Below are 26,958 nucleotides of genomic sequence, written 5' to 3' on the forward strand. Positions count from 1 at the left end.
GGCTCCTGTACCCCTTTCCTGATGAGACCTTGGCCTGGCTAGTGGGGGTCTTTGATAATGGCTGATGTTTTTCTGCAACAGCGCTCCATGTAAATATGCTCAATGGGGGGAGGGCTTTACCCGTGGTGGACTGGGCTGTATGCAATACCTCTTTAGGATTTTCCATTCAAGGGCATTGTGTGTCCATATCAGGCCATGATGCAATCAGTCAGTCTACTCTCCATCGCACATCCATAGCAGTGTACCAAAGATTTGAATGACATGCCAAATCTTCGCAAACTTCGAAGAAAGTAGAGGTGCTGTACTTTCTTTGTTATGGCAGTTGTGTACTGGAGCCAGGACAGAGCTTCTGAAATGCTAATGCCAAGGAATTTAAAATTAAAAAGGACTGGCTCACGGACCCTCGGTTTCCTTTCTTGTCGTCAAGAATCAGCTCTTCGGTTTTGATGACAGTGTTGTTCTTGTGGCACCATTCTGTGAGACATTCAATCTCCTTCCTAAATGCTGATTCACCATCACCTCTGATTCAGTCAGCTACAGGTTTATCGTCAGCAAAAGTAAACGCAGCATTGAAGCTGTATTTAGCTTCACAGACATAAGCATAAAGCGAGTAGAGCAGGCGGACTTCTGAATCAAGAGATTAAAGATATCAGCAAATGCTCCAACCAGTGGATTTGCAGAGGTCTTCGATACCCAGCCATGTGTCTAATCTGGGCCAGGTGCTTTCAGTGGGTTCACCCTCCTGAAGGATGTTCTCATGTCAGCTTCACAGACTGGACAGGGTCCTCGGGGGGGCCGTGGGAGTTCATGAAGGTGCTTCCATGTTTTATTGGTCAAAGTAAGCAGAAAAGGCATTGAGATCATCTAGGAGCAAAACCTTGTTGATGCATATGTCACTTGTTTTTTTTCTTCACAGAAGGTGATAGCACTTAAGCCCTGCCATGTTGGTCTTTAACTCTCATAAGCTCTCTTTCAAAAGGTTCCCACTTATCAGCTGTCTTTTTATCCCTTGTATACCCAGTGGTATAATAAATGAAGAATCATGGCTAAGTATATAGGCATAAAAGAGCACATTCTTGGTACTTCAGATAAGGCATGCACTTCAATGCTTTCCTCAAGAAAACCTCATTAAAAGATAATGAAATTCTAAATTAAGCTGCCAATTTGCAACCCTTCAAGTCACAACAGAGCAGTTCAAATACATTAAAATAGTTAAAAAAATGGAATGTGGAATGCAAAACAATCATGTCATAAAATGGCAATCATGGAAATGGACCTGAAGAAAAGATTATAGAGAAATAGCTTGATTTATGTTATTTTACAGAATCCTGTGTGTTTTGTTCCAGGGGCATTATAAAACATGAAATGTATTTGAATGGATACATTCCTGTCAAATTACTTCAAAATCTAACAAAATACTAAGGCTGTCTAGGAAACTAACACTGAGAAATACATTGCAGAAAAGATATGTCATAAATTAATGTTCCCTCTAAATATCTACATGACAAGTACTTTGAGTTCTGTAGCAGCTACAGATTAGAATTCCCAGAGGGATTGCAAACACTGAAGACAATTGCAAGCCACAGCAAAAATATTAAAACTGCTAGTTCATCTGGATGATTTTTCAAAAAACACTCATTAGCCATTTTATTAGGTACCTCCTGTATTTGGTACTTTATTACATACCTCCTGTACCTAATAATAGGGCCATTGAGTGCATGTTCTTTGTCTTCTGCAGTTGTAACTCACCCACTTCAAGGTCTGACATGTTGAGCTACCAGAGATGCTCTTCTGCACACCATTGTTGTAATGCATGGTTAAGTCAGTTACTGTCACCATGTAACCGACTCTAGAGACTGCCTAGAATTTCCTTAGCGCATAGCCTTTTATTTTTCTAAGCTACATGTACCTATCTAAGAGGCTCTTAAAAGGCCCTATTGTATCCGCTTCCACCACCACCGCCAGCAGTGCATTCTACGCACCCACCACTCTATGTGGAAAAACTTACTCCTGGCATCTTCTCAGTACCTATTTCCAAGCACATTAAAACTATGGCCCCTTGTGTTAGCCATTTCAGCCCTGGGAAAAAGCCTCTGGCTATCCACATGATAAATGCCCCTCATCATCTTATACACCTCTATCAGGTTACCTCTCATCCTCTGTCACTCCAAGGAGAAAAGGCCAAATACATTCAACCTATTCTCATAAGGACCGCCCTCCAATCCAGGCAACATCCTTGTAAGTCTCCTCTGGACTCTCTCTATATTATCTGCACTCTCCCTGTAGTGAGGTGACCAGATCTGAACAGAATACTCCAAGTGGAGTCTGATCAAGGTCTTATATTGCCGTAACATTACCTCACGACTCCTGAACTCAATCCCAAGGTTGATGAATGCCAACACACCACACACCTTCTTAACAACACTGTCAACCAGTGCAGCAGCTTTGAGTGTCCTATTGAGATGGACCTCAAGATCTCTCAATTCCTCCACACTGTCAAAGAGTCTTACAATTTATATTATATTATGCCTTCTGTCTTCAAATTGGACCCACCAAAATGAACTTCTTAACACTTATTCCTAAAGGTTAATTTGTAGGTTGAATCTGTGATGAGGAAGGCAAATGTGATTTAGCATTCATTTTGAGAGGAAGAGAATATAAAAGCAAAGATGTAATGTTGAGAATTTATAAATGGAGCATTGTGAACAGGTTTGGGCTACTTATCTTATAAAGGATGTGCTAACACTGGAGGGGGTTTAAAGGAGATTCATGAAAATGATTCCAGGATGAAACAGCTTGTCACATGAAGAGCATTTGATGGCTCTGGAACTCTATTCACTGGAATTCAGAAGAATGAGGAGTGATCTCACTGAAAAGCATCAAATGGTGAAAGGCCTTGAAAGATTGTATGTGGAAAGGATGTTTCCTATGGTGGGAGAGTTTAAGACTAGAGAACACAGCCTCCGAATAGAGGGGCATTCTTTTAGAACAGAGATGAGGAGGAATTTCTTCAGCCAGAGAGTGGTGAACCTGTGGAATTCATTGCCACAGACAGCTGTGGAGGCCAAGTCTTTATGTATATTTAAGGCAGAGACTGACAGATTCTTCATTAGACAGGGCATGAAGGGATAAGGAGAGAAGACAGGAGATTGAGGCTGAGAGGAAAACTGGATCAGCCATAATGAAATGGCGGAGCAGACTGCTCCTTTATTGTATGGTATCCCTTCATGCCGCTTGATATAAAGTCAGACTAAGAGGTCTTTAATTTCCTTTCTTCTGCCTCTTGAAGATTTGAGTGACACTTGCAATTTTCTAGTCTCTGAAACCATGCCAGAATTCATTGATTCTTTAAAGATCATTACTAACACCTCCATAATCTCTTCAGCCACCTCTTTCAGAATCCCAGTTGTAACTTAACTACCTCCAGACTTTTCAGTTTCCCAAGCACCTTCTCCCTAGTAATGGCAACTTCACTCACTTCTACCCCTGCACTCTCGAACTTCTGGCATACTGCTAGGTGCCTTCCACAGTGAAGACTGCTGCAAAGCATTCATTCTGTTCATCCACCATTTTCTCGTCCTCTTGTGCAGGTATATAGCTGTACCTAATAAACTGGCCACTGAGTGCAGTGGCAGGAATATCACTCAACTGATAATACGACTATTAAGTTCATGGTTGCAAGTTCAGGTAAGGCTTCAAGATATAAAAGCTGTTTATACTGACAAAAATTATTACCATTGCAGATTACCAATTATAAACTCACAATATTAATCTCACCAAGAACATGCAAGGATAATTTAATAACAGTATATGTTTAAACCTTTCACTATTTGTTACAGACAAATCTATTAAATAACAATTCAAAAGAGCAGAAACCACAGAAGCTAATGTTCTTGTGCATGCATGCAATACAACAAATGGCTCAAACATAAAGTGAAAGATGCAAACAAAATCTTGTTAGCTCACCTTGAGTTCTTCTACAGCCTTCTTGAGCTCTTCAGGAGTTTTATATTCAAAGTCTCTTTCCAAATACTCCTCCTCAGCTTGTGCTATCCATTCCTGCATTTCTGACAGGTCCTTTCTGAGACTCATAGTCTTATCCAGTCCACCCTTTAACGCATTCTTTTTGGCATATGCCTATTTTATAATAGTTGAAGAAAAGTCTGGTATTACCATTTCCACTTCATTAAATTTAGAATAAATTACAGAGATAATTATAAGAAATTGATGCCCATCCTTTTCAACTTTACAGAGGACATGTTGGAAGTGAATATATGTATTTTTTTGGAGTCACTTATTAACCCACAGCAGTCAGGACCCATGTGCGTGTGGTAAGTGACAAAATGTTCAACATTTGTGAAAACAGTAAATAAACATCGGAAAAAAGAATCAGAGGTAAAAAAAATGCTTATTTTCAGAGATTAAATGAAAATTTACGCTTCTTATGATTGAATAAAGTTACCAAGTATGGCACAAATTTGAGAGGTGGATTTGTGTGGAGGGAAATCAGTTTCAGTATTCAAACAAATAATCATTCCATCCAAGTAAATTTCAACACCTTCTTCTCTTCTTTTTTCAGGAATAAAATGAAGTAAATTATATGCTTTGGTGGGACAAATGAGCTTTGGCAGATGAAGGAGAGAGCCATTCTGAGGGGCAACTCATCGCTCCAGCTCTGTGATCATGTGGAAGCTTCAAATGGAATGCCTTTCTGCCTTTGATGTAGATTTTGCATCAGCGTTTATCCTGGATCTAAGGACAGATGCAACTGATGCAAATCAGCCAATAAAATACAATAGCCTTTCAAAATATTTGCCAAAAATGTTGCTGCATTTTGTTTAACAGTATTTATAGTGTCACCTAACAGCAAGATAAAATGGAAAAACAAAAAAAGTAAAAGTTTATTATTTACATCACGAGGAATTTCAGCAGATGGAATAACTTGTTTTAAGCAGTGAGTGAGAGGGTGACATCTTGCAATGTGGGAGCAATTTGAAAACAGCAAGTTTTGTTGGGAGTGAGTCATTGTTTGATGTTACAAGTGAGAGAGTGACATCTTCCAGAGTGGAAGCCATTTGAAAACAGCAAGTCCAGTTGGTAGTGAGACAGGACATCTTGCAGGGCAGGAGCCATTTGAAAGCAGCAAGTCTTATCGGGAGTGAGTCACTGTTTGAAATAGTGAGTGACTGACATCTTACAGGGCAGGAGACATTTTTACACATCAAGTCTAAATGGGAGTGAGTCACTGTTTGAAGTAGCGAGTGAGAGAGAAAAATCTTGTCTTTTGAAAACTGCAAGTCTCGTTGGGAGTGAGTCATTGTTTGAAGTAGCGAGTGAGAGAGTGACATCTTGCAGAGCAGGAGCTAGTTGAAAACAGCAAGTCTCATTGGGAATGAGTCTTACTCCGCATTTTGGATGTGGATTTGGACCGTGGACTTTCTTCAATCTTCTGTTATTTTTGTATTCTGCCAAATCTTCCTCGCTTTTTTTTGTGTGCAGGTGAGGGGGATTTGGGGGGGTTGATGATCATGCTGCCATTCTTTTCTTTCCTGGTTACATGGCTATCTGGAGAAGAAGAATTTCAGAGCTGTATATTTTGATAATAAATGAATCCTTGAACCCTTTGTGCTTGAGCCAATAAAAAGAAGGGTGGTATAAGAGTGGACCTTGTGGGAGAGCCACTGGTGGAGTGAGCCAGTATTAGAGTGATCAGGCTTGAGCAAGTATAGGCATAGGCTAAAGGTGCTGAGTCTTTTGGAGTCATTTAGTTAAGTGTAGAACTGAAGTTGAAGAGGTTAGAGTCAAAGGTGTAACAACTGTAGGTAGGATGCGAGTTCAAACAGCGAAATGCTCCTTCTGTAAGATGTAGGACTGCAGGGTACCTGATGGTCCCCTTGATGACAACATCTGCAGGAAATGCATGGAACTTCAGCTTCTGACTGACAAGGTCAAGGAACCGGAGCTGGAGCTGAATGTACTCAGGACCATCCGGGAGGCTGAAGACCTCATAGATGAGGCTTTACTGAGGTGGTCACAACCAGAGTGCAGGCTCCAAATAGTAGATGGGTGACCACCAGGAGAAGTAAGGGTGGCAAGCAGTCAGTTCAGGGTTTCCCCTGTGGCCATACCCCTCAGCAACAAGTATCACCATTTGTTTCTGCTCAGAGGGATAACCAATCAGGGGCAGCAGGAGCAGCCAAGCCAGATGTGCTGTGGCTGCCTCAGAGGCTCAGCAGAAAGATATAGATTCAGGTAGAGCAATAGCGATAGGAGACTCAGTAGGGGGATACAGAGGAGATTCTGTGGCCATGAACAATTCACCAGTATGGTGGGCTGCCTCCCAGGTGCTGGGGTCAAGGATGTCTCAGAGTGGCTGTAGACTATTCTCAAGAGGTAGCGTGAGCAGCCAGAGTGAAGTCATCCCCCTTGGTTCAAGAGCCTGATGGTTGAGGGGCAATAACTGTTCCTAAACCTGGTGGTGTGAGCCCTGAGGAAGTTATTACCCCTCACGCATCAGACTCTGAAACCAATGAGGATAACTTCACTCGCCCCAACATTAAATGTTCCCACAAGCCATGGACTCATTTTCAAGGACTTTTCATCTCATGTTCACGATACATTCTCAATATGTAGATAGAATGGGAAAATCAATATGGTGCTGGATGCCAAGAGAGAGGATTTGCAGTATGCCTACGATATGGCTTTTTAGAGCAGCTTGCTGCACTAAGGGAAAGGCTGTTCTGGATTGGTGTTGTGCAATGAATCAAATTTGATGAGGAAGCAGTAATCATAATATGATAGAATTCACCCTGCAGTTTAAGAGAGAGAAGTTAAAGTCAGTTGTATCCATATTACAGTGGAGTAAAGGGAATTACAGAGGAATGAAAGAGGAGTTGGCCAAATTTGATTGGAAGGGGACACTAGCAGGGATGTTGGCAGGACGCCAATAGCTGGAATTTCTAGGGGCAGTTCAAAAGGTGCAGGATAGATACATCCCAAAGATGAAGAAGTATTCTAAAGGGAGTGTGAGGCAACCGAGGCTGACAAGTAAAAAACAACTTAAAAGCGAGGACATATAATACAGCAAAAATTAGTGGGAAGTTAGAGGATTGGGAGGTTTTCAAATGCCATCAGAAGGAAACTAAGAAGCAATGAGGAGAGATAAGATGAAATATTAAGGTAAGCTTGCCAATAATATAAGAGGATGCCAAAAGTTTTTTTTTTCAGATATATAAGGAGTAAAGGAGAGGCAAGAGTGGATATCGGACTGCAGCAAAATGATGCTGGAGAGGGAGTAATGGGGTCAAAGAAATGGCGGATGAACTTAACAAGTACTTTGCATCAGTCTTCACTGTGGAAAACACCAGCAGTATGCCAGTGTCAGGGAGCAGAAGTGAGTGTGGTTGCTGTTATTAAGGAGAAGGTGCTTAGGAAGCTGTAAGATTTGAAAGTAGTTAAGTCATCTGGACCAGATGAACCACATTCCAGGGTTCTGAAAGAGGTAGCTGAAGCGATTGTGGAGGCATTAGGAATGATCTTTCAAGAATCAAGGATGGGAGCTCAACATTCAGGGATATTCAATATTCAGGAGGGATAGACATGAAAGAAAAGGAGGTGGGGTGGCATTGCTAGTTAGAGAGGAGATTAACGCAATAGAAAGGAAGGACATTAGCCGGGAGGATTTGGAATCAATATGGGTAGAGCTGTATAACACTAAGGGGCAGAAAACGCTGGTGGGAGTTGTGTACAGGCCACCTAACAGTAGTAGTGAGGTTGGGGATGGCATTAAACAGGAAATTAGAAATGCATGCAATAAAGGAACAGCAGTTATAATGAGTGATTTAAATCTACATATAGATTGGCTGAACCAAATTGGTAAGGGTGCTGAGGAAGAGGATTTCTTGGAATGTATGCGTGATAGTTTTCTGAACCAACATGTCAAGGAACCAACTAGAGAGCAGGCCATTCTAGACTGGGTATTGAGCAATGAGGAAGGGTTACTTAGCAATCGTGTCATGCGAGGCCCCTTGGGTAAGAGTGAACATAATATGGTGGAACTCTTCATTAAGATGGAGAGTGATATAGTTAATTCAGTAACAAAGGTTCTGAACTTAAAGAAGGGTAACTTTGAAGGTATGAGACGTGAATTAGCTAAGATAGACGGGCAAAAAATACTTAAAGGGTTGACGGTGGATATGCAATGGCAAGCATTTAAAGATCGCATGGATGAACTACAACAATTGTTCATCCCAGTTTGGCAAAAGAATAAACTAGGGGAGGTAGTGCACCCGTGGCTGACAAGGGAAATAAGGGATAGTATCAATTCCAAAGAAGAAACATACAAATTAGCCAGAAAAAGCGGCACACCTGAGGACTGGGAGAAACTCAGAGTCCAGCAGAAGAGGACAAAGGGATTAATTAGGAAAGGGAAAAAAGATTATGAGGGAAAGCTGGCAGGGAACATTAAAAACTGACTGTAAAAGCTTTTATAGATATGTGAAAAGAAAAAGATTGATTAAGACAAATGTAGGTCCCTCATAGTCAGAAATAGGTGAATTGATCATGGGGAACAAGGACATGGCAGACCAATTGAATAACTACTTTGGTTCTGTCTTCACTAAGGAGGACATAAATAATCTTCCAGAAATAGTAGGAGACCAAGGGTCTAGTGAGATGGAGGAACTGAGGGAAATACATGTTAGTAGGGAAGTGGTGTTATGTAAATTGAAGGGATTAAAAGCAGATAAGTCCCCAGGGCCAGATGGTCTGAATCCCAGAGTGCTTAAGGAAGTAGCCCAAGAAATAGTGGATGCATTAGTGATAATTTTTCAAAACTCTTTAGATTCTGGATTAGTTCCTGAGGATTGGAGGGTTGCTAATGTAACCCCACTTTTTAAAAAAGGAGGGAGAGAGAGACCGGGGAATTATATACCGGTAAGCCTGACATCGGTGGTGGGGAAAATGCTAGAGTCAGTTATCAAAGATGTGATAACAGCACATTTGGAAAGCGGTGAAATCATCGGACAAAATCAGCATGGATTTGTGAAAGGAAGATCAAGTCTGACAAATCTCATAGAATTTTTTGAGGATGTAACTAGTAGAGTGGATAGGGGAGAACCAGTGGTTGTGGTATACTTGGATTTTCAAAAGGCTTTTGACAAGGTCCCACACAGGAGATTAGTGTGCAAACTTAAAGCACACAGTATTGGGGGTATGGTATTGATGTGGATAGAGAACTGGTTGGCAGACAGGAAGCAAAGAGTGGGAATAAACGGGACCTTTTCGGAATAGCAGGCAGTGACTAGTGGGGTACCACAAGGCTCAGTGCTGGGACCCCAGATGTTTACAATGTATATTAATGACTTAGCCGAGGGAATTAAATGCAGCATCTCCAAGTTTGCGGAAGACACGAAGCTGGGCGGCATTGTTAGCTGTGAGCAGGATGCTAAGAGGATGCAGGGTGACTTGTATAGGTTAAGTGAGTGGACAAATTCATGGTAGATGCAATTTAATGTGGATAAATGTGAGATTATCCACTTTGGTGGCAAGAACAGGAAAACAGATTATTATCTGAATGGTGGCCGATTAGGAAAAGGGGAGGTGCAACAAAAGACCTGGGTGTCATTGTACACCAGTCATTGAAAGTGGGCATGCAGGTACAGCAGGCAGTGAAAAAGGCGAATGGTATGCTGGCATTCATAGCAAGAGGATTCGAATCCAGGTGCAGGGAGGTACTACTGCGGTTGTACAAGGCCTTGGTGAGACCACACCTGGAGTATTGTGTGCAGTTTTGGTCCCCTAATCTGAGGAAAGACATTCTTGCCATAGAGGGAGTACAAAGGAGGTTCACCAGATTGATTCCTGGGATGGCAGGACTTTCATATGATGAAAGACTTGATCGACTAGGCTTATAATCTCTGGAATTTAGAAGATTATAGACAATAGGCAATAGGTGCAGAAGTAGACCATTCGGCCCATTGAGCCTGCACCACCATTCTGAGATCATGGCTGATCATCTACTGTCAATACCCAGTTCCTGCCTTGTCCCCATAAACCTTGATTCCCCTATCCATAAGATACCTATCTAGCTCCTTCTTGAAAGCATCCAGAGAATTGGCCTCCACTGCCTTCTGAGGCAGCGTGTTCCACACCTCCACAACTCTCTGGGAGACGAAGTTCCTCCTCAACTCTGTCCTAAATGACCTACCCCTTATTCTTAAACCATGCCCTCTGGTACTGGACTCTCCCAGCATCTGGAACATATTTCCTGCCTCTATCTTGTCCAATCCCTTAATAATCTTATATGTCTCAATCAGATCCCCCCTCAATCTCCTTAATTCCAGCATGTACAAGCCCAGTCTCTCTAACCTCTCTAAGTAAGACAGTCCGCACATCCCAGGAATTAACCTAGTGAACCTACGCTGCACCTCCTCCACAGCCAGGATGTCCTTCCTTAACCCTGGAGACCAAAACTGCACACAATACTCCAGGTGTGGTCTCACCAGGGCCCTGTACAAATGCAAAAGGATTTCCTTGCTCTTGTACTCAATTCCCTTTGTAATAAAGGCCAACATTCCATTAGCCTTCTTCACTGCCTGGTGCACTTGCTCATTCACCTTCAGAGACTGATGAATAAGTACTCCTAGATCTCTTTGTATTTCTCCCTTACCTAACTCCACACCATTCAGATAATAATCTGCCTTCCTGTTCTTGCTCCCAAAGTGAATAACCTCACACTTATTCACATTAAACGCCATCTGCCAAGTTTCTGCCCACGCACCCAGCCTATCCAAGTCACTTTGAATTCTCCTAACATCCTCATAATATGTCACACTGCCACCCAGCTTAGTATCATCAGCAAACTTGCTGATGTTATTCACAATGCCTTCCTCTAAATCATTGACGTAGATCGTAAACAGCTGGTCCCAATACTGAGCCCTGTGGCAACCCACTAATCACCACCTGCCATTCCGAGAAACACCCATTCACTGCTACCCTTTGCTTTCTATCTGCCAACCAGTTTTCTATCCATGTCAATATCCTCCACCCAACGCCATGAGCTCTGATTTTACCCACCAATCTCCTATGCGATACCTTATCAAATGCCTTCTGAAAGTCAAGGTACACCACATCCACTGGATCTCCCGCGTCTATCTTCCTGGTTACATCCTCGAAAAATTCCAATAGATTAGTCAAGCATGATTTGCCCTTGGTAAATCCATGCTGGCTCGGCCCAATCCTATCACTGCTATCAAGATATGCCGCTATTTCATCTTTAATAATGGACTCTAGCATCTTCCTCACTACTGATGTTAGGCTAACTGGGCGATAGTTCTCTGTTTTCTCCCTCCCTCCTTTCTTAAAGAGTGGGATAACATTAGCCATTCGCCAATCCTCAGGAACTGATCCTGAATCTAAGGAACATTGGAAAATGATCACCAATGCATCCGCAATTTCCAGAGCCACCTCCTTTAGTACCCTAGGATGCAGACCATCTGGACCTGGGGATTTGTTAGCCTTCAGTCCCATCAGTCTACTCATCACCGTTTCCTTCCTAATGTCAATCTGTTTCAGTTCCTCTGTTACCCTATATCCTTGGCCCATCCATACATCTGGAAGATTGCTTGTGTCTTCCCTAGCGAAGACAGATCCAAAGTACTTATTAAATTCGTCTGCCATTTCTTGGTTTCCCATAACAATTTCTCCCAATTCATTCTTCAAGGGCTCAATATTGTTCTTAACTATCTTCCTTCTCTTCACATACCTAAAAAAACTTTTGCTATCCTCCTTTATATTCCTAGCTAGCTTGCGTTCATACCTCATTTTTTCTCCCCGTATTGCCTTTTTAGTTAAGTTCTGTTGCTCCTTAAAAATTTCCCAATCATCCATCTTCCCACTCACCTTAGCTTCTTTTTTAATGCTATGCTATCTCTGACTTCCTTTGTCAACCACTGTGGCCACTTTCCCCCCTTTGTATCCTTCCTTCTCCGGGGGATGAACTGATTTTGCACCTTGTGCATTATTCCCAAGAATACCTGCCATTGCTGTTCCACTGTCTTTTCTGCTAGGATATCCGACCAGTCAACTTTGGCCAGCTCCTCTCTCATGGCTCCATAGTCTCCTTTGTTCAACTGCAATACTGACACTTCTGATCTGCCCTTATCCCTCTCAACTTGCAGATAAAAACTTATCATATTATGGTCACTACCTCCTAATGGCTCCTTTACTTCAAGATCACTTATCAAATCCTGTTCATTGCACAACACTAAATCCAGAATAGCCTTATCCCTGGTCGGCTCTCGTACAAGCTGCTCCAAAAATGCATCCCGTAGGCACTCTACAAACTCCCTACCCTGGGGTCCAGTACCAACCTGATTTTCCCAGTTCACCTGCATGTTGAAATCCCCCATAACTACTGCGACATTTCCTTTGCCACATGCCATTGTTAACTCCGTATTCAACTTGCACCCAATATCCATGCTACTGTTTGGGGGCCTGTAGATAACACCTATTTAGGGTCTCTTTGCCCTTACTGTTCCTCAGTTCTATCCACACTGACTCTACTTCTCCTGATTCTATGTCCCCCCCCTTGCAAGGGACTGAATCTCATTCCTCACCAACAGGGCCACCCCACCCCCTCTGCCCACCTTTCTGTCCCTTCGATAGCACGTATACCCTTGTACATTCAATTCCCAGGTCTGATCCCCCTGCAGCCATGTCTCCGTTATCCCAACATCATAGTTACCCATTCGCACCTGAGCTTCAAGCTCATTTGCCTTATTTCTGACACTTCGCACATTCAGATATAGAATTTTTAACCCATTTCTCCTCTCTGTTTAAATCGCTACCTATTGTGCATAACCCAGCTAGCCGAACTCTCACCGGGCTATACATCCCTTGAATTTTGTTGTTCTTCTTAAATTTACTTACTCTTTCTGCACATTTAACTCCATGCTCCGTCAGACCATCCCTCTGCATATGTATCCTCCTTATCACTCGTTCCGCCTCACCTTTCTCTACTTCACACTTAATATTCCAGAACCGTGTAGTCCCCACCTGTCCTTTATACTTCATCTCGCTATCCTCTCTCACATTCTGGATCCCTGCCCCCTGCAAATTTAGTTTAAACCCCCCAAGCAGCACTAGCAAACTCTCCTGCAAGAATGTTAGTACCCCTCCAGTTCAGGTGTAAACTGTCCCGTCAGAACAGATCCCACCTTCCCTGGAACAAAGTCCAATTATCTAAAAAGCTGAAGCCCTCCCTCCCGCACCATCCTCTCAGCCACGCATTGATCTGTATAATCCTTCTGTTCCACGCCTCACTCGCACATGGCACAGGTAGCAATCCTGAGATTGTTACCCTGGAGGTCCTTCAGCTTCGCACCTAATTCCCTGAACTCACTATGCAGGACCCCCTCACTCTTCTTATCCACGTCGTTGGTCCCTACATGGACCACAACATCTGGATTCTTGCCCTCCCTCTCGAAAATAATCTGCACCCGATCTGAGATGTCCCGGACCCCGGCACCAGGGAGGCAACATACCATCCACGACTCCCGATCTCCCCCACAAAATCTCCTATCTGCCCCCCTGACTATAGAATCCTCTATCACTACCGCTGTCCTCTCTTCCCTCCTCCCCTTCTGAGTCGAGGGTCCAACCTCAGTGCCAGAGACAGGACCACTGCAACTTGTTCCTGGTAGGTCATCCCCACTAACAGCATCCAAAATGGTATACTTATTGTTGATGGGAATGGCCACAGGGGTGCTCTGCTCTCTCTGCCTGCTCCCCCTCCATCTCCTGACAGTCACCCAGTTGCCTACCTCCCGTATTTTCGGTGTGACTACCTCCCGATAGCTCTTATCTATCTCTGTCTCCCGAATGATCTGTAGTTCATCCAGCTTTTAGTGGGGATTGAGGGGGGATCTTATTGAAATATATAAAATTCTAAAGGGATTGGACAGGTTAGACGTAGGAAAATTGTTCCCGATGTTGGGGAAGTCCAGAACGAGGGGCCACAGTTTGAGGATAGAGGGGAAGCCTTTTAGGACCGAGATTAGGAAAAACTTCTTCACACAGAGAGTGGTGAATCTGTGGAATTCTCTGCCACAGGAAACAGTTGAGGCCAGTTCATTGGCTATATTTAAGAGGGAGCTAGATATGGCCCTTGTGACTAAAGGGATCAGGGGGTATGGAGAGAAGGCAGGTACAGGGTTCTGAGTTGGAAGATCAGCCATGATCATACTGAATGGCGGTCCAGGCTCGAAGGGCCGAATGGCCTACTCCTGCACCTATTTTCCATGTTTCTATGTCTCTAATCACTAAAGTCTAGCATTGTTCCAGGGGACTAGAAAATTGCAATTATCACTCCACTCTTCAAGAAGGGTGGAAGGCAGAAGAAAGGAAATTACAGGCCAGTTATCCTAAATTCAGTGATTGGAAAAATGTTGGAGTTCATTACTAAGGATGAGGTTTGGGTTACTTGGAGGCACTTGATAAAATAGGTAAAGGTCAAGATGGTTACCTGCAGGGGAAATCTTGCCTGACAAATCTGTTGAAATTCTTTGAGGAAATAACAAGACAAAGGACAGCCAGTTGTTGTTTACTTGAATTCTCAGAAGGCCATTGACAGAGTGCCACACATGAGGCTGCTTAACAAGCTACTCTGCAGCTGGATCTTCAACTTCCTCACAGACAGGACCCAGGCTGTAAAAATAGGGGACAAGCTCTCCTCTACAATCACTGTGAGCACCGGTGTCCCACAAGGCTGTGTACTCAGCCCCCTGCATGATTGTGTTGCCAAGTTTCCATCGAACTCATATATAAGTTTGTTGATGACACCACAATTGTAGGCCGTATCTCGGGTAATGATGAGTTTGAGTACAGAGAGAAAATTAAGAACCTGGTGGCATGGTGCGAAGAAAATAACCTATCCCTCAACGCCAGCAAGACGAAGGAATTGGTTGTTGACTTCAGAAGGAGTAGCAGACCACACGACCCCATTTACATCGGCGGTACGCAAGTGGAACACGTCAAAAGCTTTAAGTTCCTCGGGGTCAATATCACAAATGACCTGACTTGGTCCAACCAAGCAGAATCCACTGCAGGAAGGCCCACCAGCACCTTTACTTCCTGAGAAAGCTAAAGAAATTTGGCCTGTCCCCTAAAACCCTCACTAATTTTTACAGATGCACTGTAGAAAGCATTCTTCTAGGGTGCATTACAACCTGGTATGGAAGTTGTTCTGTCCAAGACCGAAAGAAGCTGCAGAAGATCATGAACACGGCACAGCACATCACACAAACCAATCTTCCGTCCTTGGACTCACTTTACACCGCACGCTGTCAGAGCAGTGCTGCCAGGATAATCAAGGACACGACCCACCCAGCCAACACACTTTTCGTCCCTCTTCCCTCCGGGAGCAGGCTCAGGAGCTTGAAGACTCGTACAGCCAGATTTGGGAACAGCGTCTTTCCAACTGTGATAAGACTGTTGAATGGATCCTGACCCGGATCTGGGCCGACCCTCCAAATATACAGACCTGCCTCTCGGTTTTTTTGCACTACCTTACTTTCCATTTTCTATTTTCTATTTATAATTTATAATTTAAATTTTTAATATTTACTATCGATTTGTACTCCAGGGAGCGCAAAGCGCAGAATCAAATATCGCTGTGATGATTGCATGCTCTAGTATCAATTGTTTGGCGACAATAAAGTAAAGTACTTGTTCATGGTATTACAGGAAAGATACTCACATGGATAGAGCATTGGCTGACTGGCAGGATGGAAAGAGTGAGAATAAAGGGGGACTTTTCTGGTTAGCTGCTGTTGACTAGTGTTTTATAGGGGCAGGTATTGAGGCTGCTTCTTTTCATGTTATATGTTAATGATTTAATTGATAGCTATATGGCCAAGTTTGCATATAAATTAAAGATAGATGAAGGGCCAGGTAGTGTTGAAGAAGCAGGAAGTCTGCAAAAGGACTTAAACAGGTTGAAGGAATGGCCAAAGTAGTAGCAGGTAGAATATAGTGTAGGGAAATGTATGGTCATGACCTTCAGTAGAAGGAATAAAGCCATAGACTATTTTCTAAATGGGGAAAAATTTCAAAAACCAGAGGTGCAAAGAACTTGGGAGTCCATGTGCAGGATTTCCTAGTGGTTTATTTGCAGGTCGAGTCTGTGGTAAGGAAGGCAAATGCAATGTTAGCATTCATTTCACAAGGACTAGAATATAAAAGCAAGGATGTAATGCTGAGGTTTTATAAGACATTGGTCAGGCCACGCTTCAAAGATTGTGAACAGTTTTAGGCCCCTTATTTTTAAAAAAGACGTGTTAGCATTGCAGAGGGTCCAGAGGAGATTCATAAGAACGATCCCAGGAATAAAAGGGCTAATGTATGAAGTGTGTTTGGTGGCTTTGGGCCTGTACTCACTAGATTTTAGAAGAATGAGGGGGTATCTCATTGAATTCTAGACAGAGTGGATGTGGAGAGGATGTTTCCTATCATGAATGAATCTAGACCCCGAGAGCACAGCCTCAGAACAGAGAGACAACCTTTAAAACAGAGATGAGGAGGAATTTCTTTAGCCAGAGGGTGATGAATCTGTGGAATTTATTGCTATGTATGTCTGTGGTGGCCAAGTCATTGAGTATATTTAAAGCGGATACTGATAGGTTCTTGATTGGTCAGGGCATCAAAGGTTATGGAAATAAGGCAGGAAAATGGGGTTGTGAGGGATAAGAAATCAGCCATGTTGGAATGGCAGTGCAGACTTAATGGGCTGAATGGCCCAATTCTGCTCCTTTGTCTTATGGTGTTAACTCATAAGATTGGTGATCAAGAAAGAAGACAACATTGCTGGTGAAACCATTTTGTCAACTTCTGGTGCTGTACATATTTACGTAGAAATTGGAGAATTATCAAAATACAAAATAACAAGCTCAGCCATCCTTTGTTTCTGACATGATTAAATATTATTGCTGCTTCCAGTTACACAATTACTTTTATGGTACTTTTAGACATCGTCTGATGCAATTCCTCAACTCTTGTGGAACGTCATCTACAGCTTTACTTGGACCTTTACAATATTTAGGAGGACCTAGGGATAAGGAATAAGGGACTTTAGATACTTAGATCAGCTAGTGAAGCAGGAATTGTTCTTCTGAGAACAGAGAATATCGAGAGGTAATTTCATACCTACATTCAAAATAAAGATCCACCCAGAGCGGTAAATTGAAACCCCTCCCATTGTCAAGTATTGACATATCAGAGGATGAACAGCTTATTTGGTTGCCTGAAGAACCAAGATGGCTGAGGAGATGTAAGGAATGGGATGAATACATCACAAGAGGACAAACAATCCCTTCATGCAATTAGTTGTTTGATGTAGAATTTTTTGTCTAAAAGAGTATTGGAAACAGATACAACTGATGTTTTGGACAAATGGTTGAGGGAGAAAAACATTGCAAATCTTTGAGGATAATACTATGGAATAGGACTGACTGTATTGTCCTTAAAGAGCCCCAGCTGATACTCAAATAGGTGGACTTGTAGGTAGTGAAGAAGGTTATGAAAAATTATCTTAGTATCTTGATCAGCTCCGAATGTGGGCTGAGGATTGGTAAATGGCTTTCAGTCCAGATAAATATGAGGTACTACATTTTGGTAGATCAAAACAGGGTACGACTATAAACAATGAAAGGTGGTGCCCTAGAGTATTATGGAACAGAAGAACCTAGGAATGCAAGGGCATATTTCTCTGAAAGCAGCATCATAGGTAGATAGGGTGGTGAAGAAGGCGTTTGGCATGTTGATCTTCATTAGTCAGGGCTCTGAGTATAGGAATTTTGATGGAGGTATACAAGATGTTGGTGAGGCCTCACTTAGAGTTTTCACTATGTATAGTTTTCCTCTGTGGAATTTATTGCAATTTATTGGAATTTATTAATACTCAGAATTTATTAATTTATTCATACATTTCTCCAGCAATGGAAAAGAGACTAGAAGCAGCTGAATTATGGTTCTACAGGAGAATGTTAAAAATATCATGGATCACACACACATCAAATGAATAAGTTCTCAGTAGAGCCCAAGCAGTTTGATCACTCATACCAACAATAAGAGAAAGACAACTCAGATTCCTAGGACACATCATGCCGAAAGATGAACTGGAAAAACTCATACTCTCTGGAAAGATTGAGGGGTGCAAAGCTAGAGGAAGACCTTGGCTTATATACATCAAAAGCATAGCCAGGTGGCTACACATTGAGGAAATGGAAGTCATCTAAAAAAACGAAGGATAGATCTATATGGAAAACTGTGGTCCCCAAAGTCCGCATCGGATATGGTACCTAGACAGACATAGTTTTCATCACCCTGTTATGGAAAAGAAGTTATTAAATTGGAAGTAGTGCAGAGATTATTTATGAGGACATTGTCTGGACGTGGGTGCCTGATTTACAAGAGAGGTTACATGGACTTGGACTTTATTCTCTGCAATACAGGAGTTTGAGGGGTGACCAGATAGAGATACTGTACTGTATATCAAAATCATAAAGGGATAGACAGGATGAAAGAACAATCTTTTTATTTTTCAGCTGAAGTCAAGAGGACAGAGGTTTAAGATCAAAGGCAAGAGATTTAAAAGGGGCATCAGGGATAGGGTGGTGTGTATTTGGAATGAGCTGCCAGAAGTGCTTGAGGCAGGCACATTAGCAACATTTAAAATCCATTTACAGAAGTACAAGGATCGGAGAGATTCAGTGGGTACTGGGCCAAACAATGGCAGGTGGTATTTGCTTACTGTACAACACAGTCAGCATGGACGATTTGGGCCAAAAGGCACATTTCCATGCTGTATACCTCTACAACTGACATGGACCCAATGGCCTGAATAACCTTCTTTCCATCCCATAATAAGTCAATTATTCTGATTGTCTTGTTAGGCTTGTACTCTTTATGTAAAAAAAGGAAGTTAAAGAGAGTTAAACAATATTCTTCATAAGACTACACAAGCAGGCAGATGTTTCTATTTCTGGGAAAAGGTAAAAGAAACATGAAATCAGACTTTATAGAAGCAGTGTCAGCAGAGGTATTTACCGTGAGTTAACACAAGCCAATGGATACATGGACCCAGAATCTCTCTCTGTTGACTGCATATATAAAGTGCATTGAATGTGCATCAAGCACTTTACTGACCAACATTTTCAAAAATCACACATCCAGAGTCATAGAATATCTGTCTGAATGCCTAGTGATATTTTGTTTTTGCCATGTAAGATTATATTATACAGAATTCTGGACTGTTTTTAGGGTAGATAGGCATACAAAATTATTTTCATGTTCAAATTTAAATCTTTTTGACATTTTATTCTTCGTTCTGATTATCTTAAAAGTTTGATTTGAAATCTGCACACAGAAGCATAATGATTTATTTCATCCACAAGGCTACAAAATAATGCTTCAAAATGATTGCCTTTTGATGTAGATGAGCTGTTCCTGTGCAATAAACTAAACTATTGGCAAAATATACTAATATAAATGTTATTACTTGGAATACATAATTTCTCACAAGCAAGTTTACATGATTAAATAAACCAGTTGGAAAGAGCACTGTTTATCACTTTTTGGCCATTAACGATACTTTTTAAAAACGATCTGAATCTGTTTCCTTGATAAGAAATATATATTGAATGTCATGCCTTAAGGAAATTGTGCTTGGCATTTTAAAGCATAGATGTCAAATCAAGTCAGTTCTGACTCGCCAAGTTATGATTCTTTATGTGCCAGCAAGAGAATATGAATTTTTGGCTTGTTGATTTTGTTTTTCTTTTGTCCCATCATCTCCTCAAAATATAATTTTTGTTTGATGGCTCATCTCTCAGTCGGGAGTGAAAGTGGACTACAACAAGGCATTTCCTTCCCTAAGGACATTAATGTACCCAATACATTTCTGAAACAACCCATAGTTTCATAGTCAACAGTACTGTCAACAGCTTTCCATTCGGCTTATTTAAATGAATTTACATATTCAAATTTGGCATGAAGGCATTTACTTTAATCTCTCCAGACTTTTGATGTAAACTCTGGATTAATTATCAGTAACCTAACTACAATACTACTTCATTTAAGATGGAAGAGATATTTTTGTTTACTTTGAAAATCAGCAAAGCAAACTGTACACAGAAATGCCCTTTATTATTGCCAAAATGTTGTTTCAGCCTGGCTCTGAGCACTAATTCCAAATACAATTATTATTGAAGTCTCCTGTATTTATCAAACAGTTGTAAACAATAAGTTAAAACAAGAAATGCTGGAACTTTGCATCAAATCCAACATATAAGAACTTGACAGGACACCTCAAAAGTCAAGACTTCATATTATTCCATTCTGAAATTATTTAAAATTAAAAAATAAGTGTGGTTCACTTAATTATTTATTAATACTCTAAAAGGTACTTAAACTTTTCATACTGATCGCATTCAGTTCTTCCATTTTCTTTAGAATTGACCACAAAAGAAATGTCGTATCAGGCAGTGAGGGAAAGAGGGGAAAGAATTTGCTGTAAACTTGATTAGCTCAAAATTGATGCCTCTTCATAGAATTTAATAGCATCAACTTTATTTTCCACGACCATGGTAGAATGTCAAAGCTTAACCAAACAGGAAATGTCTAATTCAGACAAACACTGCCCAAAATTACCTCTTCTCCATGCACTACTCATAAAGCTACACTCCATATTTGGGCTAAAATTCAGTATCTTTCCAATGATTCAAAGCCAACAGATTTATTGAATTATTTCATATTGATTGCTTGATCAGGTGATGCATACACTCAAATATTCATAAAGCTTTTCACCATTTTCACTTGCATTAATTATAATACAACTGAAATAATACCTACATCCTTCCCCAACAGTACTGTTCTATAACAAAAATGAAACGTTTGTCTGAAAGTATACACTCTATCATGCTTCAATGCACACAAATCTCATTTAATGTTGCACTGGCAGCCAAACTGTTTGAGATAGCTCAATTTTCTTCTAGGTACTGAAGGTAAATAATCATACACTGAATATTATCTTATTTGATTTTCAAAAACCTTGATTTTCCAAGTCTAAAGCACTCACCTGTTTACAAATATTATCCCAACATCCATTCAGATCAGCAAGTTCAGTCTGTAATTTGCTCACATATTCAGGCTCAGCTTGGCTTTTCAAGGTTTCTCCAACTTCATTAATACCATTTAAGCTGGGCTGGATAGTTTGGATGTCATTCACTAAGGCCTAAAAAGGAAATGTGTCACAGTTATCAAAATGCCTTTAACCACAAAAACACACATAAAATGCTGGAGGAACTCAGCGGGCCAGGCAGCATCTAAGGAAAAGAGTTAAAGTTGACATTTCTGGCCGAGACCCCTCTGATGTGTGTGTTACTTTGGATTTCCAGCACCTGCAGATTCTTTCATGTTTGTGCCTGTAAACATAGTTGAAACATGGGACAAAGCTCTGTATTATTATGAAAGCTATGCTTCAGTTGGAGAGCCAATCTACTTCTAATACAAATAATTGTGTACTAAGTTAAAACAAATTTGAGTAAATGCAGAATATTTCAAAGTAAACATCTAAATATTCATTACCCAGAAACATCTCTGATTGAACAGAAGTGTGTTGGAAGTACTCAGATGGAGTTAGTTGATATACATTTTGTATGCTTTAGCAACATCTACCTTATTGGTATGTTGAACTCTTGATTTCTTCCAGAAGTGTAAATAAGAAAAGACTTGCGGAATATCATAACACTACAAATATTACATTTCTAATCAGACAGCTATCAGGATTTGGCCAGGAAATCATGCTGTATGACAACAAAAACAATACGTTATATCAGCAAGCTAAAAGCATATTTAATGCAATAGTTCAAAAATATCGTGGAGAGATTGAGAACAAAAATCAGTTTAGGGATGTCATTAAGGTGAGATAGAAATACTGTCTTTAACCCACTGGAAGTTTTCTTTCTTTAAATTAAGGCAGTCAATTTTTCATTATCACAAAGAGTGATTTCCTTCCTAAAGGAAGAACCATCTCATCTTCTTTCAGGCACTTGATTTTTTTCAAGCATTATCACTAAACATCTATTCCCAAAGCATTCTGCCATCCACTCAAATAGCTTTGTACTGGTGAGAGTAGATAACTTTATTTCTTACACCAACCTGTCAGCTGAAAAAAAATCACATCTACTTTACTTTCACCAGTGAAGTTGAATCCAATCATCTAATTCTAGCCTTTTGTCAAATATGGCTATATTGAAATGCAGGGAGGTTTTGATAGGTATTCATATAATGACATGGACCAGGTCTCACAAAGTAAAGATCTGATAGTATCCCACAATGCAACGTGGAGAAATCCTTTGTTTAAAATAAGTTTCAAGTAATAAACTTTTTCTTTTAAATCAAAATATATCTTGATTTCCTTTGTGGTTTTCAAGTTGCTGGTAAAAAAAATAGCTTACTTCAACTCTGCAAAATAGTTCTATTGACATACAAACAACCAACTTACAGTTGTAACCTTTGAACTTTCTCCTTTAAGTCTTTTTCCTTCCTGAGTATTAGATTCACTGCCTCCCGCAACACTCAAGTTTGTTATAGAAGAAATAAACGGGCAGACTATTATTTAAATGGGGAAAGAATTCAAAGTTCTGAGATGCAACGGGACTTGGGAGTCCTCATACAGGATACCCTTAAGGTTAACCTCCAGGTTGAGTCAGTAGTGAAGAAGGCGAATGCAATGTTGGCATTCATTTCTAGAGGAATAGTGTATAGAAGCAGGGATGTGATGCTGAGGCTCTATAAGGCACTGGTGAGACCTCACTTGGGGTACTGTGGACAGTTTTGATCTCCTTATTTAAGAAAGGATGTGCTGACATTGGAGAGGGTACAGAGAAGATTCACTAGAATGATTCCAGGAATGAGAGGGTTAACATATGAGGAACGTTTGTCTGCTCTTGCACTGTATTCCTTGGAGTTTAGAAGAATGAGGGGAGACCTCAATAGAAATATTTCAAATGTTGAAAGGCATGGACAGAGTGGATGTGGCAAAGTTGTTTCCCATGACGGGGGAGTCTAGTACGAGAGGGCATGACTTAAGGATTGAAGGGCGCCCATACAGAACAGAAATGCGAAGAAATTTTTTTAGTCAGAGGGTGGTGAATCTATGGAATTTGTTGCCACGGGCAGCAGTGGAGGCCAAGTCATTGGGTGTATTTAAGGCAGAGATTGATAGGTTTCTGAGCAGCCAGGGCATCAAAGGTTATGGTGAGAAGGCGGGGGAGTGGGACTAAATGGGAGAATGGATCAGCTCATGATAAAATGGTGGAGCAGACTCAATGGGCTTTTGTCTTATGGTCTTATAGCTTTTGCCTTCAGGATCAACCCAAGAACAGTTTCTAATAGTCAAATTTCATAGTCACATTTTAGGGACTGCATCCTTTCCATTTTCTTTTATGCTGAGGTGTTTATCCAATGAGCTAAAAATCACTCTCTTAGCTGTGATTTGCTCACTACATTTACTGTAGACTCATGCTGTCAAATTCTCCTTGAAATGGCAAACATTAAGATGAGACCAATGACTCAAAGACTTAGCTCTGAACAGTAATATACACAAAAATTGATAACTATTAAAAGAGATAAAACTGAATGCACTACAAACATCTATAATGACTCAATTAACCCTAATGGAAATTTCAGCGTTCGTGGGTTTTTTTTAAAGAACATACACTGTTTATTAAATAGCACATTGAAGCCTCTTTTATACTTTTACTGACTATTTACCCCAGGTAGACCTTACTTCTTTTGTAATTCTTATTCAGTTCAGGAGCCACTTCTGATGAAACCCCTCTACTGTTTGAAATTCCCTGCTTTTGACTTGGGAGTCAAAATCAACACATTTATCGTTCTTTGGGGAGTAGTTCCCAAACTCCTCAATGCACAATAGAGATTATCTTCGTTGTACGTCAAAATATTTCCAAAATATAATATCCTGTCCTGATTAAACAGTCAACAAAAAAATAAAGTAGATACATTATTAACATGTTATTGCTACAGCATTCTTGATACTTAATACCTCAAAGCTGGAAGGCAACTACACCTTGTTATCTTTTGTATGTACCACCATTTACATTGTTGATTTCAAATTTCACATCCCAATGCGTAAGTAAATAAATAAGAAAATAACCTGGGATTTCCAGCAATTTAGCTTTGAACCAGACAGTCTAGCCTTAAAACATGGACAAGAATTAGAATCCTCTCAAGTATACTAAAAAGCCATCACTTTTAAAAATGTATTTACGTCTGTCTTAAGAGATTACAATACTACAGAAGTTCTTAATGTTGTCAAGTACAAATATCATTAGTAAAAAAAAAGAAAAGATTAAAACTTAGGCCCTAATCTGTCACCCAAATACGTTTTCATCTGAAGGTACCTGCTATCAATGACATGGTTTGTGGAAAGCCAGTAGAACTCTGGGCTAACACGCACAAAATGCTGGAGGAACTCAGCAAGTCAGGCAGCATGTATGGAAATAAATAAACAGTCAATGTTTCAGGCTGAGTCCCTTCATGAAGACACCCAGAATTCTGGGTGCCCTGGAGACACTAGATAATACTAATAACACTTTCAAAACTGACAGAAACCAAGCTTCATTATTATGAAGAAAACTGTTTTATTTCTGGTGCAGCTTTCCAGTATCCATCCACCTAATGAACTTCGGATTTCTCTTGCAACTGTTATACAGAAACCTGTAATACTTTACATTAAGACAAGAAATAATAATGAGTTAATTCACTTACAGTACACTGCTCAAGCTGCTTCTCAAGTGCTTCTGAATCACCAAGGGCAGGCCATTCCTCCTTCAAAAAAACATCCACTTCAGCCATCCATTTCTTCAAGGTTTTTGTGTCATTCTGTTCAACAGAATTATAACATTACAAATCAATGAAATCATCATGTTTTGACACATTCCCAAATTCACTCAAGTTTTTGATCACAAATTATTGTCACATTGTATAGCTTGTGCCTAATTTCAGGAATTGCAATTTTTCCAAGTACACAATTACATGTCAAATTTAGTTTATGTGAGAGAGAAAACATTCAAATCTTACTGTATAAAATTGAAGTCATCTATCTAATTTTCTTCTTTTTTTCCTGACACTAAAACAAAGGAAAATCACACTGTATTTTCTTCTCATGCAGTATTACTTCATAACCAGCATTTCCTTTTGGGGCTCAGTGATGTCTATTCCATAAATGAATGACAAAATATCAAGACTAATGGAGGCACATTCAATTGAATTGCTTTGGCTCAGAAGTAGTTTAATGACTCCTAATCTTTCAAAAGATATGTCAGCATCACTTCTACTCTTTCCTGGCCAAGAGTAAGTCATAGTTGACATCAGCTTTATACATCTGGACACTGCATTATTCCCCATTCTTCTTTACAAAACTGCTCGAGCACTGTCAGATGGAATGAAGAGCCCTTTTCAAGTCCAGGAACAAATTTTCAAATGGATTGAGGTCTGGACTTAACCAATCCAGGATATTAACTTTGTTGTTTCTGAGCCATTCCTGTGTCGCTTTGGCTTTATGCTTGGGGTTATTGCCTTGCTGGAAAACAAATCATTTCCCAAGTTGCAGTTCTCTTGCAGACTGCATCAGGTTTTCCTTCAGGATTTCCCTGTACAGTATTTTGCTGCATTTATTTTACCCTCTACCTTCACAAGCCTACCAGGGCCTGCTGCAGTGAAACATCCCCACAGCATGATGCAGCCACCACCACGCTTCATGGTAGGGAGGGTATGTTTTTGATGATGTGCAGTGTGAGGCTTACACCAAACATTGTGTTTAGTCTGATGGCCAAAAAGCTCAATTTTGGTTTCATCAGATCATAGACCCTTCTTCAAGCAGATTTCAGAATCGCCCACAGGCTTTCTGGCAAACCCTAGCCAAGATTTCATGTGACTTTTTTTTTTCAAAAGTGGCTTTCTCTTTGCCACTCTCCCATAAAGCTGTGACTGGTGTAGCACCTGGACCACAGTTGTTGTATGCGCAGTCTCTCCCATCTCAGCCACTGAAGCTTGTAACTCCTCTAGAGTTGTCATAGGCCTCCTGGTGGCCTCCCTCACTCTGCCCCTCCTTGCACGGTCACTTAGTTTTTGAGAACAGTCTGCTCTAGGCTGATTTACAGCAGTGCCATTTTCTTTCCAATTCTCAATGATTGACTTAACTGTACTCTAAAGAAAATTCAGTGACTTGGAAATTTTGTTGTGTCCATCTCCTGACTTGTGCTTTTCTTCGCAGAGTTGCTTGGAGTGTTATTTTGTCTTCATGTTGTAGCTTCTGCCAGGATACTGACTCACCAGCAGATGGACCTTCCAGACACAGATGTATTTTTCTCCAATCAATTCAAACACCTTGATTTTACACAGTGATCTCTATTTAACTAATTATGTGATTTCTAAAACCAATTGGTGCCCCAGTGATGATTTGGTTTGTCATATTAAAGGGGGTGAAATCTTACACAATCAATTATTTTGTGTTTATATTTGTAATTGATTTAGATCACTTTGTAGAGATCTGTTTTCACTTTGACACTATAAGAGTATTTTCCTGTTGATCAGTGTAAAAAAAAACAAATTAAATCCACTGTGATTCAATGTTGTAAAACTATCAAACATGATGTTGGGAAATGTATAATAATGCAATTTGGTAAAAGGAGCAATAGTGTGGACTAATATTTAAATGAGGAGAAAATTCAAACATCAGAGGTGCAGAGGGACTTAGGAGTCCTTGTGTAAGACTCCCAGAAGGTTAATTTACTAGTTGAGTCTGTGATAAGGGCAACAAATGAAATGATGCCATTTATTTCAAGGGGAATAGAATATAAAAGCAAGGAGATAATG

The 26,958-nt window shown here is 40.6% G+C and overlaps 1 protein-coding gene across 12 annotated transcripts in view; it reads right to left on the minus strand.

Annotated features, from left to right (window-relative positions):
* dmd (dystrophin) overlaps positions 1 to 26,958 on the minus strand; it is a 1,961,093-nt gene that overhangs the window by 1,145,994 nt on the left and 788,141 nt on the right. For all 12 annotated transcript variants that reach the window (XM_072260552.1, XM_072260560.1, XM_072260554.1 and 9 more), the window contains 3 exons: positions 24,850 to 24,963; positions 21,134 to 21,289; positions 3,967 to 4,137 (listed from right to left, as the gene is read on the minus strand). In XM_072260552.1, the coding sequence (XP_072116653.1) occupies positions 3,967 to 4,137; positions 21,134 to 21,289; positions 24,850 to 24,963 (441 nt within the window). The remainder of the gene's footprint in view (positions 1 to 3,966; positions 4,138 to 21,133; positions 21,290 to 24,849; positions 24,964 to 26,958) is intronic.

Source organism: Mobula birostris, chromosome 6 (genome assembly GCF_030028105.1).
Source record: "Mobula birostris isolate sMobBir1 chromosome 6, sMobBir1.hap1, whole genome shotgun sequence".
Lineage (NCBI taxonomy): Eukaryota > Metazoa > Chordata > Chondrichthyes > Myliobatiformes > Myliobatidae > Mobula > Mobula birostris.